Consider the following 17,991-nt stretch of genomic DNA (forward strand, 5'->3'; position numbering starts at 1 on the left):
AAATAATGAAAGCTTGTGCTTATCGGTTGTCATTGTAGGATATGATGGATAGAAGGACACCATGTGTTTAGGGCAGACTATTTGTCTCTCGATCAGATCTTCGCTCTTGACATTTATTCACTTTACTGCAATTGTAATGTGAGTGCTGACAGTGGATAAGTATCAGACTACGAAGGCTTGTGATTCTATTCTTTTTTGGGCCTAATATTTTTTCAGTCGCATGTCTAGTATTTTCGTATAAAAACGTCATCCTCAGAAGGACAATACTCTGATGTGGCTGTGTGAAGGATAATTTTAAAATTACTGCGATTAGGAAAACACATGACGTAAAGGAACAATGGGTTAACAGCAGAGGTATGAAAAAGAAACAGAAATTAAAAGTAACATTTCAGTCCTGTAGCAAATGGCTTTCTAAATCACCGAAGAAATGCACTTTATGTTATTCTTCAATATGAGATTATCCTGAACTTATTCAGATGCAGTAAATTAATTAATCTGAGGATAAATATAATTTGCCGTAGAACAATATCTCACGAGGAAAGAATCACGTAATTTTAAAATAATACTTGAGGTATACGTTTTAACTAAATAAAGTCTAATAAGACAAATATGAAAGAAATTATAGCCCATTACACACTCGAAGAAATGGCAGGGTCATAGAAAAAAATGTCGATGTTCGCATCGCCGCGTTAAGGCAGCCTGGGGGAGAGAGAACCACATATGCAGAGAGAGAGAGAGGGGGGGGGGGAGGGAGGGAGGGAGGAGGAAAGGAAGGATTACAAAGGCGACGATATCACTGAAATGATTTTACCTGGTATTGACTTGCCAAGCTCGAGATATTCCTGAACTGATGGACTGAGAAAGCCGGGAGGAATGTAGGCTCCTGGTTTAGCTACGTTCCTGTCTTCAGGATCTGTCGCTCTGGGTCTCTTCAGGCGTGGTCCTCCTGTGAAACGACAGAAATGATCGTTAATTACGTAACACACTTTCTGTTCGATCGTTCGTAAAAGCTGCTGTGGTGAATCTTGGTAAGTGTATACGATATCGAGGTCTTCAGTGCGAATTAACAGACATTCTAGGAAGGGTTTTGAGTGCGAATCTAAAGGTAGTAGAGCTACAAGCTGCATCTCTGCTTTTTGATATCTCCATATTTGCACTGTCGCCTAGGGTGATGCGTTGCCAATAAATATCACAATTTAAGAATGCCAGAATTTTTAACACAGTTTTCCGTTGTTCTTAGTGGGTCAGTATTTAGAGAAATTGTTGCAGGTTTGGAGAATTCTCATCCCAAGAAAACTTGGTGAAAACTTAAGACGATGCGGAGACTTCGCTTTTAGGTACAACACCTTATATGGAACACAAAAGTGAATGATGCCTCATTAATAAAACTAATTTCTTACGATAGATATTTTCCATCCAGATATTGCAGGAAGAAATGCTGTGCTATTCAGTAATTAGTGTGGATAATTGATGGCATTAGAGAGTACCATATAGTTGAAAACCAGGCTATAGCGTAATGCAGATGAATGTTATGGCGCAGTTCCGGAACGTAACTACAGACAATTGTAAAAAGTACTGAAGTACAGTCAGTTCCACAAGAAAGTGTACGCCGCTATCTGTATGAAATAAAAGACACTATTATAAATATATGTTTACATGAAAATTCATAGTGTTATTAATTGGACAATTACCTAATAGTTCATCCAATCGCCGACATTATCAATTATAGCTTGGCACCTTAACCCTCTCTTCGGTAAGTCATCCATGTTTTCAGCCTCCAAATATCGTTTGACCCACTTAGTAACGAATGTCTTAGACTTCCTAAGAATTTTGGCAGCTGCCCCATATGAAAGCTTTTGTTCCTTTTGATGATTTACGAGGAACGCTGCCTCGTGACGCGTCAGATGCTTGCACTGATTTTAAACTGCAACCGACAAAGCAGAACTTTCGTCTCTCACACTGTTTATCTTTACACTGTGCAAAAGCGCATTGATTACAGATTCGAAACCACTACAATAGATGTCGCAGTGGAATTTACATTTAAAATTATGGCGTACTCTTCCTCGTGGAACTGACTGTATGTCATCACGAGGACACTGAATCAGTTATCAAGTCATTGTGAATAAGAACGCACATGAAATGTCAAGTATTCTTATGAAGGTCAGCGTAATGTATCTTTCAGATGCGATCAGCATCTAAGGGATTAAAACAGTCGTTGTAAAACCACTTGTCACAGATTGAGAGCGCTAAGATAAAGACTATTTTCATTGCTAACAGTGTTTTCAGTTGTTTTGGAGAAGAGTGTATATTACGAAACGAAAAGTGAAACATTTTCATGGTCACAGTATGCTGTCCACCCACAGAAAAGAAATATCAACAGAAATAATATTGTATTGTTTTATGTCTGAGGCACTTACAAGGTTAAATTGAAAACAGCAAGTATCTTCATTGGTATAATAAAAGCGTGTGTTCGTATGAGCTTTGCTATAGTACTGTGCTAGTTGGGTATTTTTGGAATTAGCGTAACGCTCACTTATAGTTCCTTTCGGAAACATCAAATAAGAAGCAGAAGAATTCCTCCAAATTTCAGCAAATAGGGAACAATTTTGTAACTGCCTGTGGTAATGCAGGGCGTGGTATAGGTTTGTGTTCTAGATAATTGCTTTTCTTGACATGTGTCACTTATCTACCGCTCAATAAAACATTTTTTAATAAAAGTGTATAATTTGCAGATAACAAAGTGTTTTTGAAAGGCATAGAATGTAATGTGAATGTTTTAGCCAACAGATTAGTGAATAACATCACATCGTACCTTCAAAAAGTAATTTTCTGACACACAACTCATGTAAAACCCAGATTGTGTTGTTGCACTAACAAGGAACCCGTTGACTGCGAGGTCACAAAAGGCCAATGAAGTTTGCGGCATTGGACGTATTGTCTACCATGCAACCACCATATTGACTGCTAATGGCGGCGGGAGTGGACGCTGGAGGTATGCAGTGGTGAGCACAGCACCAGGCTACGGAACGTAGCTGAACTGCTACCTCGACGAGTCACTTTCAACAGTATTACAGTGCTAGTGGTGTTGATACAAAGGAGGGCAAAGACAAACAATGTAAGCATTGGAATATATCTACAATCAGTAGTTGCCGAAGTTGACATTTCGTCGGAAAGGAACCCCAAGGAATTTCGCGAGTGAGAAAGAATTGGAAAATGAAATATTAGCGTTTCTGCAGTGGAATGTGTGGTCTCATATACTCTCGACTGTGCGGACAATGAACATGAGGAGTACCATGATGACAGTACATGCCTAACAAGTGACTGTTATTCCAGGTTTCGGACGTTGTAGACTGGGCAGACAGGTAAAACACGACAGGCGGCGAACTGTAGCAGAACTAACATCAGACATTAATGCTGGGTAGAGTAGAAGTGTGTCTGAACACACAGCGCACCGAATACTCCTAATGATGGGTCTCCGCAGCCGACGATCCATGCATGTTCCAGTTTTAACACCACGACATCGCTAACTACAACTGAAATGGACACGTGACCTTCGACATTGCGCAGTGGCAGAGGGTTTCATGGTCTGATGGGTCCCGATACTTTGATCATCATGTCAATGGGAGTGTGCGAATCCGTCGGTCTTCCCGGGGAAGAGCTCCTTGACACCTGTACTGCCGGACGGAGATAAGGCGGCAGCGGCTCCAACATGCTCTAGGGAACATTCGCATGGGTATCCAAGGGTCCAGTGGAGCTCTTACAAGGCACCATGACTGCCAAGGTATATTGTATACTGGTTGCAGACCACGTACCCCTCTTCATGACGACCATGTTTCCCGACGACAGTGGCGTTTTTCAACAAGATAATGCACCATGTCACAAGGCCAGGAGAGTGATGCAGTGGTATGAGGAACACAGTGGCGAGTTCCGGTTGATGTACTGTCGCCCCAACTCACCATATCTGAACCCGTTCGAACACATGTGGGATGTGATTGAATGTGGCATCGGAGCTCATCGCCCCCTCCGCGGTATTTGTGAGAATTAGGTAACTTGTGTGACTTTTGTGTGCAGATGTGGTGCCAACTCCCTCCAGCGACCTACCAAGGCACCATTGCTTCCTTGCAACGACGCGCCGCTTTTATCCGTGCCAAAGGTGGTCATACCGGCTATTGTTTTGTCGTTATGTTCTGCCTGGTCAGTCTAGGTAGGAGAAGAGAGTCAAGAGACATTTTGTCCACAAAGTTTATGTAATGGAATTCCTTGCAGTATATATTGTGTAATAAATGGTGTTTACATCTTTAGAGATCCCCTAAAATCTTTTACGCAAATAGTTACTTTCGTGAATGTTCTTTCCGTCAGAATGTAGTAACAATCTCATCTGAACGGTGAGAGTTACGTAATTCATGTAGTTGCTTTCCGCACTTTCCATTTGGAAATTAGTAATGGCTGTTATTGTGTTTACCAGCTACGCCTTCAGCTAACCGTGTGCGGAATGTTAAGCAGTGGAAACATGAGTCATGAAACGTATAACGTGAATTTTTCACGGTTATCTTTTTGCTTCGAGATCTAAATTTTTGGCGAATTTCTGTAGCGTTTGTAGTCATTGAACGTACTTGGTATCGAAAGACGTGGAAAAGTGTTCTTTTATGTTTTTAATTAAAATCACTTTTCTCTCCCACTACAGATGAACTATTAGTGTATAACAGGAATTTCAAATTGCCAATATGGAGTTGTTGGGTGGACACGTTGATATTTCACTCCTATTTTTTAAAGAAATTCTCTGTTTGTGTGGAATCGCTCACATTAGTTGCTTACTCATTTCCTCCAAACGAAAATACGATTTCCTTCAATTCCAGGGTGTCAGATACGTGTGCACAATTAAGAATCGATACAGAACGTCGTTTGTAAGGCTAGCTGAGAAGTTACTGCTTGCAGGTATATACCGAAAATTTGCGTGTGTCGTTACGTTCCCCCTATAAGTGCTTTTTTCTATTCAGCCAAAAAGATTTTTTCTACCCCCTTTGGACTTTCGAGTTGTCTATAACTCGTAATTTGAACATCGTATTAGGCACGTTTCAGAAGACATCTCTGGCCCGAGATGAACAAGTTGCGAACTTGCTACTGCTCGCAGTTAACGTACTGCAACAATTTCCTATATAAAGAGTGCATCAAAGTTAAAATTGCCTCAATAAAATCAGCTACATGTACAAAATTTTGTCTCGCGTAGAGCAGACCTCAAGCGAGGAACCAAATTTTACTTGATGATTTAGCATACATTTGGTTAAATTTGTGATGGAAATTATAAAATCAGAGATGTAGTGCTTTGTTTCAAGCGAAAGCTTATTCTCACATCCGACATTCTTATAACTTGCGGAACAAATTCTGAATACGATATGTTACATCGTATTAAAATTTGTTAATAGTCGACCTATATGTTTATATTTTAAAGAATGTAAATTTATTGTGCAGTTGTGTTAAACATTATCAAAATGAGTGAAGAGGCAGTTGCTGGCCCATCTCGGGAGTCGCTAACAACCCCTACCGGTAGGCCTACGGTTAGAAGGAAACCAGTATTACGTAGCGATTCTCAACTCTGGGTATTTTCCCGCGGTGGCATCCACAGACATGTCCACAGAAGTCCAAAGTTGATGCGATCGACTTTCAAGCATGTTAAGCGGTTAGTTCTCAGCAGAGCTTCAAACCTGAGTGTACGGATTGTGGCAGATAGATATAATTCAGGCCAGACGCAGGCCTCCCGTCAAGCTCTGGCGTACCAGCGTAACGTCACTGGACAAAATATAGGATTTCTCAAATCATTTTAGTCCAATTGGAACAGGTGGTAGTGGGTCCAAATCCGATCATATTGAGATAACGAACCAATAGTCGAAAATGCATATTTATTGTGTTATGGATATATACACTGTACACCTCATAACAAAGCGATGCCGCCACTCTCAATCTGTGTATTGCAACGGCGCATGCAGTTCTGCGGCACTCTTGCAAAGACCCCGGATGTCTGTTGCACACTGAAATAGGCAGCGGGTGATAAATAGCGTACACCCCTGACCACCAGATAGACATAATGCACACAACTTAGCTCATAGCACGTGCGTCATGTGACGACCGCATGCATCGCACCGATGCGTTAACTTTTCCCGCGCGCACACCACTATCCCTGGTGTCAGTTGTCCATTGCATCAGACAGCTTGTGATGTGCCTGTGGTGAGGTGTGTTACTGTGTACAGTGCATGACGCGTAGTCATAGATGGGACGTTACTAGTCACGAGAATTGGCAGGCATGCATGTAATGTACCGGACGGGCAAGATATAGCAAGCAGCGCGAATGTACAGAGAGTGCTCTTCCAACAGGCGTCATCCTGATTGGAAGTAGTTTATCTCTGTGGATACGAACTTATGAGAGATGCGTCATTCACGCCACAGACATCCGGCCAAGGTTCCCGCCGAAGATATGTTTGAACACCAGACTTTGAGGAGATGGTGTTGGAGCGTATAGCTGACCACCGAGCTGTAAGCTCCCGTCAGCTTGCCCCTGAAAACAACACTTTGAAAGATACAGTATGGAGAGTACGGGTGGTGCAGGCGTTACACTCCTGTCATAATTAGCGTGTGCAAGCACTGGGACCAACAGATTTTAAGCCTCGCGTTCACTTCTGTCTGTGGATTATCCACCGCAGTGCTGTAGTACCGAACTTCATACATTTTGTATTGTTCACGGATAAGGCCCCATTCACCTGAGATGGCGTTTTCAGCAGCCGCAACAGCCAAGTCGGGGGTGAGAACATTACCCACACCACCCACGTTGGTGACCACCAGTAACGATCCTGGTAACGTATGGGTGGTCATTGCCCAGGATCACGTAATATATTTGCTGCCTCTCCGTTTGACTCTTCCACGTTTCCTGGTGTTCCTGCGAGATATGCTTCCACTATTCTAGGAGACTGTATCCCTTGTTGTACGCTAAATGATATGGTTTCAACACGACGATGCACCAGCCCACTTCGATTTTAATGTCCACGAATACCTGAACAACACGTACCCTCATCATTGGATTTGAAGGGGAGGTCTTGTCCCATGGCCAGGGTGATCACCGGATCTCTCGCCTCTGTGCTTCTTGTTCGGGGTTTACGTCAAGACGATGGTGTATGAAACCTCTCGCAGAAACGGATGAAGAAATGCTTGCTAGTGTCGGAGCTGCCGGTCTCTTGGTACAACAGACACCAGGGATCTTCGGGAGAATGGACAAAACTTAGTGTGCCGTTGCCATGCATGCATTGCATTGAGACTGCGGTCGTCACTTCAACTACTGTGAGCTACGTTGTTATGCAGTGTACGCTGTGTATGTCCATAACACACTAAATATGCATTTACAACTATTGGTTCCCTATCTCAATGTAATCGGTTGTGGACCCATCACATGTTTCAATTTGAGTCACCCTGTATTAGATCCCCCCCAACCCCCTCAAAAGATCACACTTGTCGCTATAGAGCATCGTAAATGGTCTATAGCCGGTACTAGGTGGTCATCAGACTCTCCACCGCTGACGTGGTGACATGACGGAAGGGAGCTATCGTGTTTCGACATGGCCATGACCACACTATGAATTATGTATCAACGCAGGCCGTCCAGCGCAGTGCAACATGGCGGAAGAACAATGGGAGTAAAATTATCCTGAACGACATGCACTGCAGACGGGGGTTACGCCTGCGAATTTGTTTCGAAAGCGATAGGAATTGCTGCTGTCAGTGGATGCAGGACCATCTCGATTAGTTTCCGAACGAACATCGCGAACGGAGTTCTAAGTAGCTTCGGGTGGATATGGCACTGATGCTGGACACTGAGTAGCTCCAGATGGGTAAGGCGTGGATGCTGGTTAGCGACTTGACGATGCAGATAGTACTTAGCTTATACACGCACACAGTGGTAAAGTGACAGTACCTCCTGGCCGAAACTGCCCACGCTGGCACCCGTACCTATTAGGTTACCGTACTGCTCTTCAACCACAATGGGATCGCCAGCTGAGCGGTAGCACTCGATGCAGCCTCCAAGTCTCTTTCGTCGGAGTTATTTTCCAATTTCGTTTATTGTCGCTCACTTTTCTGTCGTATTCGTTTCTGTTTCTACCTAAGTTTTGTCTGCCCCTCTTCTCGGTTACTCATCCTTCACATTATCAAGTTAGGGGGCAATCTAGGTTAATGTAGAAACAGAAGTACAACTTCAAACAGCCATATCGCCAGTGTACAGAATTTATTTATGTGACATTAATTTAAAATTATTATAAGAAAATAAGTGTAACGTACTCAGAATTGGATTATTTAATGTATGTCTGCTGTGTAACATTCTTGGATCTTTGGTTCGTCTTTATACTTTATAGGACACGACTTATTTTTGTTTGTAACTTGTATCACAGTACCACCAGGTAGCTGGTCGTAAGGTCTATGATGTTTGCTTGAGAATCTCAGTTTTCATTCTGCTAATATACGAACATGAGTTTATACACTGAAGAGCCAAAGAAACTGGTACAGCTGCATAATATCGTGTAGGGCCCCAGCGAGCACACAAAAGTGCCGCAACACGACGTGGCATGGACTAGACTAATGTCTGAAGTAGTGCTGCAGGGTATGGACACCATGAGTCCTGTAGGGCGATCCATAAATCCATAAGAGTGCGAGGGAGTGGAGATCTCTTCTGAACAGCACATTACAAGCCATCCGAGATATGCTCAATAAAGTTCATGCCTGAGGAGTTTGGTAGCCAGCGGAAGTATTGAAATTCACACAAATGTTCCTGGAGCCACTCTGTATCAATTCTAGACGTGTCGGGTGTCACATTGTCCTGCTGGAATAGCTCAAGTCCACCAAATTGCCCAATGGACATGAATGGGTGCAGGTGATCAGACAGGAAGCTTACGTACATGTCACCTGTCAGAGTCGAATCTAGACGTATCAGGAGAACCATATCACTCCAACTGCACACGCCCCGCCCCACACCATTACAGAGCTTCCACAAGCTTGAATACTCCCCTGCTGACATACACGGTCCATCGATTCATGAGGTTGTCTCCATACCCATACACATCCGTCTGCTTGATACAATTTGAAATGAGACCAGGCAACATGTTTCCAGGCATCAACAGTCCAATGTCGGTGTTGACGGACCTAGGCGAGGCATAAAGCTTTGTGGCGTGCAGTTATCAATGGTACACAACTGGGTCTTCGGCTCCGAAAGCCCATATCGATGATATTTCGTTGAATGGTTCGCACGCTGACACTTGTTGATGGCCCAGCATTGAAATCTGCAACAGTTTGTGGAAGGGCTGCACTTCTGTCAAATTGAACGGTTCTCTTCAGTCGTCGTTGGTCCTGTTCGTGCAGGATTGTTTTGAGGCAGCAGCGATTTGCCAGAGAGTTTATGTTTTACCGGATCCCTGATATTCACGGTACACCGATGAAATGGTCGCACGGGAAAATCCACACTTTATCGCTACCTAGGAGATGCTGCGTCCCATCGCTCGTGCGCCGACTATAACACCACGTTCAATCTTATTTAAATCTTGATAACCTGCCATTGTAGCAGCAGTAACCGATCTAACAACTGCGCCAGATACTACTTGTCTGATATAGGCGTTGTTTACATATCTCTGTATTTCAGTATGCATGCCTATACCAGCTTCTTTGGCGCTTTAGTGTATAATCAGTGTATAATCTAGTGTGAATTGTGTGCCTATTTTGCTGGTGCCCCATTACCTACTATGCCGTTTCTAACTAGTTTCTTAAAATAATGTGTCGTTTAACATTTTGAACCCTGTGGGTTAAACAATAGTTTTTGTCCAGTAATCGAAAGATTGTTGCTGTTAATAACCGAGATATAATCTGTACTACTTCATTAGTATAAGTTGTATCTCAGTTATTACTTCACTGGTAAATCTTGCATCCTGCAAATAATAAGACATTGCTCACAATTTTATTCGTATTGCTATCTACGTTGTAAATATAACAGTACCTTTCAGCGGATGTGATATTTAGGTACATTGGCCTGTTCGTATCTAGAAAAGAGGCGCTCTTAAAACGGCATATCGTATTGCTATATGTGGGACACTACTTCACGGTAGCAAGATTAGTATTTGTTTCCAAATAGTTTTGCTTCTTGTTTTCACAGTTTTAACCCTACTTAGGAACGAGTCAGAACTATTCGTGTTAGAAAGACCATTATGCATTGTATCATGACCCTGAGTCTTCCACAACAGGTATCAGAATTCTGTCTGTCAAGGACAAATACGTTAATAGCCGCATGCATAAGCATGTCGTGTTGCTAATTCCAGAGTCCCTAAAACGACCTTGGATGCAAATTTAAGCCACGCAACCGTTTCCTTTGGCAGCAAAGGATAACTTTTCGTGTTCAAGAGTCCCTAAGACACTTTATTGGAGCGAGATTTCATGACGTATATGACAATCTTGCTACTGAGTAGCGGGAAGAACTAAAAATTTGAAATTCTCTGTAAAGTTTGTTGGAAGTTACTCAGTGCTCTCATTTTCAAATACTGGATGACTTTAGTATGGGTCCGTTAGTCCCTTGTGACTATAATTGGCTCAGAATAACAAAGTGATTGACAGCTAGTTGTTTACAGGTCAGCGACCACAGCAACAACGAGCAAGAGTATGGTCACACCTTCTGCATTGTACACAGTTGTCAAATCACTCTGCTACATCAGCTGCCAGTTACGTCATATGCGGACAATTGTGTATATATAAAATTATTGTTGTGACTTTCTTCTTTGCTTTTTAATCTGTGCTGTATGGTTTTTTTTTTCTACGGAATGTGTGAAGCTAACTGTGTAATAGCTTAGGAAAGTGACAAGAATATTAGTTTCCTACTACGCTCAACTGTCAGTCACTTTGTTATTCTGAGGCATATACAGGGTGAAAAGTATTTCAACCGACAAACTCTGGGAGGTTGTAGGGGACATCAAAACAAATATTTTTCCCTAATGTCATTTTTTCCTATGAGGATTATTTAAACCGGTGGAGGCCGTATTACGATCTTCAGTTGTAGGCAACTGCTGTCCACCAGTGTAGTAGTGCATTGTCTCTGTTTACACCTGGAGTGAGTACACTGATATGGTTGGTGTGCACAACGGACGAGCTGCATAGCATGTTTATCAACAACAATATCCTAATCACCGTATCCCGCATCATACGACCTTTCCTACTGTGTACCAACGTCTGCGTGAGACCGGGTCATTTAGCAGATTACCTAGACAGGGAAGCCGTCGCACGGTAAGAACGCTGCAATTTGAGGAAGCTGTCTTGCAGCATGTGAAGCGGGATCCTTCAATCAGCACTCGTGCAATTGCACACAACATAGGGACGAATCAGACGAATGTAAGGACAGTCCTTCGAGAGCAATTATTACGTCCATTACACTTACAGCGTGTCCACAACCTGGAACCAGTTGATTATCCACCCAGAGCACAATTTTCGCAGTGGTACCTGGAACAGTGTGAAATGCATCCTACATTTCCATCCTCTGTGTTGTTTACCGATGAAGCAACGTTAGTCTTCAACATGCACAATTCGCATGTTTGGAGTGAGGATAACCCACATGCCACAGCTACTAGCGCTCATCAAGTGCGGTTCTTCGTTAATGTGTGGGTCGTTGTTGTTGGGGACTGTTTAATTGGGCCGTATCTGCTACCTAGGCCATTAAATGGCAGGCGCTATTACGATTTTCTCGCCAGAACATTGCCAGAATTACTGGAGGTTCCAACATGACGGGACGCCGGCACATTTCAGTCATCGTGCGTCGATTCATGGACAGGCGGTTCCCAGACACGTGGGTTGGCAGAGATGGTCCTGTACCATGGCCTGCTCGATCCCCAGATATGTCCCCTCTGGACTTTTTTGTGTGGGGAGAGATGCGCAACCTTGTTTATGCAACTCCTGTTGCATCAGGAGAGGACCTGGTTGCCCGGATAGTAGCAGCAGCAGCAGCAGCAGCAGCAGGAACAATTCAGGATACTCCTGGGGTTTTTGCCCGTGTCAGACAGAACATGATCCGACGGTGTAACCTTTGTTTACGTGTCAATGGAGGCATTTTTGAAAATCTACTATAATTGAAATTGGGTTGTGTTAATATGTTGTCTCTTAGTCATAAAAAATGGAAGTGTTTTTTGGTTTAATTACTTTGCCGCCAGAGAAATTTTCCTCTATCGGTTTTTACTCCTCATAGGAAAAAATGACATTAGGGAAAAATATTTCTTTCGATGTCCCCTACAACCTCCCAGAGTTTGTCGGTTTAAATACTTTTCACCCTGTATAGCAGGCCCTGTTTGTAATTTGCTAATTTTTCTCATATCACGCGCCATAATCCAATGTGTGCGTTGCATTGAGATGAACGATGTCGAATCATATTGTTACGAGAGATGGAGATAGGGGTACAGACACGCAGTGAATTAAAACACCTAATCATGCTTGCACCCGACAGACCTTTCTCGGGTCTTACATTTTTGAAACGTGTAATGTTGTTGAAGCCAACCGTGCAACGAGGAATAAGTCCGTATATTAAGCACATTTAGCTCGTGTTACAAAAAGTAATTGAAAACAATAACCATCATCATGTTCCGAGATTCTTAATCTCAAAGAGTATCGAAAAAGTTTAAGATATGTACTTTAATTAATAAGTTCATTGAAGTAACTACGTCTGTAAATAAGAAATGCCTCGTGATGACTGGGTGTTGTGTGCTGTCCTTAGGTTAGTTAGGTTTAAGTAGTTCTAAGTTGTAGGGTACTGATGACCATAGATGTTAAGTCCCATAGTGCTCAGAGCCATTTGAACCATTTGAACCAAATAAGAAATGCAGTGAGCATTGACCACCCTCGTTTACGTATTATCACTTGTGGGACAGAATGTTTACACATCTCAAACTGTTCTGAAAGTATGGTATGTCATAGCGATTTGCCCTGGCTTCGCCCGTGTATAGACAACTTTAAAACTGAGACAACCACAGCTAAAATAGTTACACATGATTGCTTGACACTTCACTATATGACGGGTCAAGCAGTCATGTATTCGCACGTGTAGCATTAATTATCTACGGCCGGGCGACTTGTCTGAAGTAGCAGTAATTTTGGTTTTGGGAAACTGTGTCGAGTTACGATAAAAATTCAGAGAACTCGTTGTTTTGGTCATCTTTCATTTCCAGCTTTCGTCAACAGTACAGGTAATGTCTTCTGTGCGTAGGGCCGTAAGTTGTAGGAAGCACTCAGTATTTCTACGAGGCAGCTGTTCATAAATTATAGTTCCTTGTGTGATTAATGAAGCCAACACATTTGTTAATAATTGTGCAAAACGTTGCAACGGAAAACCGAGAGAGATGCTAGGATGAAAAGTGGCTCTAGGCAGTGATGCGGACTCTCTCCTCTGTTAAACCTCTGAATCGAAGAATCAATAATGGAAGTAAAAATAAGATTACGGATTGAGATTAAAATTCAAGATGAAAGATACAATGATGACTTTGCTGTGCTCAGTCAAAGTGAAGTTACGAACAATGCAATGAATACAGAATGCGGATTGAGAGTAAACTGAGGAAAGACGAAAAGTAGCGCGGAATAGCAGGATAATAGCGATAAACTTATCATAAAAATAGACCACGGAGTAGATTTTTGTGCTTAGCAAGAGCGTAAAGAAACAAATATCATGTTACCTGCGGTCAGCATGAAAATTTCATCTCCGGCATTAACAACGTTGAGTGTCAATGAACAGAGTTCAAGAACATTGTACAATACGCTTTAGATAGGTATATGTAGGCCAAAGTGGAGAAGGATGGGAAAGTCCCACCATTGTTAGAGAGACATGTTACATAGAGCTACTATGAAATGAAAGAGAGCTCCACTGCAAATTTAAACGAAGCTAAAATTAGCGTAAGAAGAGGCATGCGTGGAGTGTTCAAACTAAAATTCTGTGAACCAACTTGACAGAAAATCCTAAGAAGTTTTGGCCTTACCTGTAAATCAGTAAACTGATTGAAGCCATCTTTCCAGACACTGTGACCATAATAGCACTGAAACGGAGGACGACACAGAATAGGTCGAAATACGTAACATCTTTTTCCAGAACTGTTTCACAGAGGAAAATCTCCCTGTAGTGCCTCCTTTGAACTGTTGCACGAACGACAAAATGGGTGACAATGGGATGGAAAAGCAACTGAAATCGCTCAACAGATGGAAGGCCACTGGACTTGGAGATACCAATAAGATTCTACATAGAGTATGCGAAAGAAATTGCCCCTCTTCTAGCAGCAGTGTTCTGTAGACCTATAGAAGGGCGACGTGTTTCTGATGATAGGGAAAAAAAGCAAAGGTCATTCCCATTTTCAAGAAGTATCATCGAACCGACGCACAAAACTACATTGATGTGATAAAAATCGTGGTATATACCTCCTGATGTCGTATCGGACTTCCTTTTCCCTTGCGTAATACATCACCTCAATATGGCATGAACTCAACAAGTCATTGGAATTCCCCCGCAGAAATATTGAGCCATGTTGCCTCTATACCTGTCCATAATTGCGAAAGTATTGACGGTGCATTATTTTCCACACGAACTGACCTCTCGATTACGTCCCATAAATGTTCGATGGAATTCGTGTCGAGCGATCTGGGTGGCCAAATCATTCGCCCGAATTGTCCAGAATGTTCTTCAAACCAATCATGAACAAGTGTGGTCCGATAACATGGCGCAATATCATCCACAAAAATTCCACATTGTAGTTTGGGAATATGAAGTCCATGAATGGCTGCAAATGGTCCCCACGTAGCCTAGAATAACCATTTCTAGTCATCGATTGGATCACTTGGCTCAGGGAACCTATTCTATTCCACTTAAAGTCAGCCCACACTGTTGTGGAGCCGCCACCAGCTTGGCAAAGTGCCTTGTTCACAACTTGGGTTCATGGCTTAATGAGGTCTATGCCATACTCGAACTCTACCATCAGCTCTTACCAACTGAAATCGGGAGTAATTTGACCAGGTCACTGGTTTCCAGTCGTCTAGAAACCAACGGACATGATCAGAGACAGGAGAGGCGCTGCGGGAGATGTCGTGCTGTTAGCGAAGGCACTCCTGTTGGTCGTCTGCTACCGTAGCCTATTGACGTTAAATTTCTCCGCACTATCCTAACGGATACTTTCGTAGTACGTCCCACATTGATTTCTGCGCTTATTTCACGCAGTGTTGCTTGGCTGTTAGCACTGGCAACTCTACACAAACCCAAACGCCGCGGTTCTCGGTCGTTAAGTGAAGGCCGTCGGCCAATGCGTTGCCCGTACTGAGAACTAATGCCCGAAATTTGGCATTCTCGGCACACACTTGACACGGTGGATTTCGAAATGCTGAATTCCCAAATGATTTCCGAAATGGAATATCCCATGCGTCTTATGAGTCACCTGAGTACAAATGATAGATCCGCCAATGCACTGCCCTTTTATGCCTTGTGTACACGATACTATTGCCATCTGTATATAGGCATATCGTTGCCATGACTTTTGTCACTTTTATCTTTGATGTTAGTCAGTCGGAGGATTTTGGAACAATTTTCTTGCTTGCGTATTATAAAATTACTGGTGAGCTAAAATCTCCTCTGTAGGTTCCGAAAACAACGATCTTCTATAACCCAGCGTGCTGTGTTCAGCCTCTAGGCCCAGAAAGCTGCAGATACCGGCGTCCAAGTAGATGATGTGTACGTTGATTTCCGTAAGGTATCCGATTTTTCTGTGTACAGTGTTAAGAGATAAGACAGAGGAAAAACTCTTTGCCAGCTCACGAGGGCCGGAAGTGAAATAAAAGCCCATATTTTTCCAGATATTCCATTTCGGAGATGGAGAAACTTTAAATATTACCGCCAGTGGAACCTTCGAAAAAAGCCTTCGTGTAACACTTATCTGTGACATCTGAAATCTGAAGACTTAAGACGGCGGCTGCGCCGTAAGCATCGGTTCCCAGAAGCCGGCGCTGTTGCGGCGCCGCCTGTAACCGCAGGCGGCACGGATTCGCGCCGTACTTCGGCGTGGAAAGCGCCGCAGCCACGGTGCTCGGTTCCGAGGCACAGCACGGAGCAGCGTGTCTTTGGACAGGCAGGACGTGTTGGCGGGCTGTGCAGCTCTGGTCGTGCCGGCGTCTGCTGAGCGCGGTGGGCGGCATGGCCTTGCAACAGCAGCATCCGGCACGAGCCACGTGCCGCACATCCTCCCGCTACACCCATACCGTTTCCGTTTCATTGCCGTGCTCTACCACTCGGTACGGTGTAAAATACATCGTTTGGGCAAAACACATCTACACTTGTGTTTATCAAAACGAAACTACTTCTCTTATTTCTCTGTTATGAATTGTCGATATTCTGAAACGCCGAAAGATAGCACTAATGTACAAGCGACAAAAGTATCGGAGAAATTATGAAGAATAAATGAATTTATGAAAATGATTTTATATATTCGCTACTTGTTTTGTTGTGAGTATACAGTTCTAATTGTTCAGCATAACTGACCGTACTGATACACATGTTTGAGAATGCTTCGTTGTCACTGCACGCACGTACGCCGCTTGGCAGAGGTGCACGTGAAAATAAACATGGCTCCAGTGGCACAAGAATGTTGGTCAATGAAAATATGCAAAGTGGTTCAGCGAGTTCACTTTGACACCGTGCTCTACCACAGGACGTGTTTATATATGCACTATAGAAGTTCTGTAATTATTTGGCGATAATAACTATTTGAAGAAAGAAAAAGTATCTGGGAAGGTGTATAAAACAATATCGTTCACTGTTCATTGGCGTATGCATAGTTCCTAGCAGGTGGTTCCATCTGGCAAGATGATGACACGCCTCTTCAAACAGCTGGAAATGTCAACAAACTGGTAGGTTTTAAACTTGTCGCTCAACTCAGGAAAAGTAGCTGCTTAAAGTATTAGGGTAAAAAAACTTGGAGCCCATTACCTCCTCCACTCAGCGCTTGAGAAATTGTAACAAATTTTCTGGAACAAAATCCCGTTCACCGCGTCAGGATCTACTGTATATGATTCGAGCCCAGAACAACTCAGTCCGGTTTGTATCAAAAAGTATTCTCTAATTTCACTAGAATGGTGTTAATACAATTTTCCGTCAGCTGAATGTGTCCTCAACCCTTAGGGTTTCTTTGAACACCGCAGTTCTATAACTAGGCGTAGTCCAGTGACAGGTGTTAAGCTTGTGCTCTCTTCCACCATTTAAACAGACCTATCCAGCCACTTCAGAGCGACTGTAGTATAACGTGGATTCCAGACCACTATGCAGCATAGAATTTTTCTCGTGTATAAGTACCACCGTTGCAGTTGAAAGAAACGATAAGTGACAAAGCATTCTAGGTTTCACACCGAATTTCGGGATAGTCCATTTCCAACTTTCTGTATGTGCACATACACTGAAGCGCCAAAGAAATTGGTATAGGCATGCGTATTCAACTAAAGACATATGTAAACAAGCAGAATACGGCGCTGCGGTCAGCAACGACTGTAAAGGACAAGAAGTATCTAGCGCAGTTGATAGATCGGTTAGTGCTGATACAATGGCAGGTTATCAAGATGTGAGTGAGTTTGAACGCTATGTTATAGTCGGGCCACGAGCGATGGAACACAAATCTTCTAGATAGCGATGACGTGGGGATTTTTTCCCGTACGACAATTTCACAAGTATACCGTGAAAATGAGGAATCCGGTGAAACATCAAATCTCTAACATTGCTACGGCCCGAAAGAAGATCCTGCAAGAACTGGACCAACGACGACTGAAGAGCATCGTTCAACGTGGAAGTGCAGCCCTTCCGCAAATTGCTGCAGATTTCAATGCTGGGCCATCAACAAGTGTCAGCGTGCGAACCATTCAACGAAACATCATCGATATGGGCTTTAGGAGCCGACGGCCCACTCATGTACTCTTGATGACCGC

General features: G+C 43.1%; 2 protein-coding genes across 4 annotated transcripts in view; one reads left to right on the top strand and one right to left on the bottom strand.

Annotated features, from left to right (window-relative positions):
• Positions 1 to 17,991, top strand: part of LOC126161664 (uncharacterized) — a 496,787-nt gene that overhangs the window by 238,153 nt on the left and 240,643 nt on the right. The window lies entirely within an intron of this gene.
• Positions 1 to 17,991, bottom strand: part of LOC126161667 (uncharacterized) — a 65,774-nt gene that overhangs the window by 23,459 nt on the left and 24,324 nt on the right. The window contains exon 2 of the mRNA XM_049917663.1: positions 812 to 946. Within this exon, the coding sequence (XP_049773620.1) occupies positions 812 to 946 (135 nt within the window). The remainder of the gene's footprint in view (positions 1 to 811; positions 947 to 17,991) is intronic.

This window comes from Schistocerca cancellata, chromosome 2 (assembly GCF_023864275.1).
Source record: "Schistocerca cancellata isolate TAMUIC-IGC-003103 chromosome 2, iqSchCanc2.1, whole genome shotgun sequence".
Classification (NCBI taxonomy): Eukaryota; Metazoa; Arthropoda; class Insecta; order Orthoptera; family Acrididae; genus Schistocerca; species Schistocerca cancellata.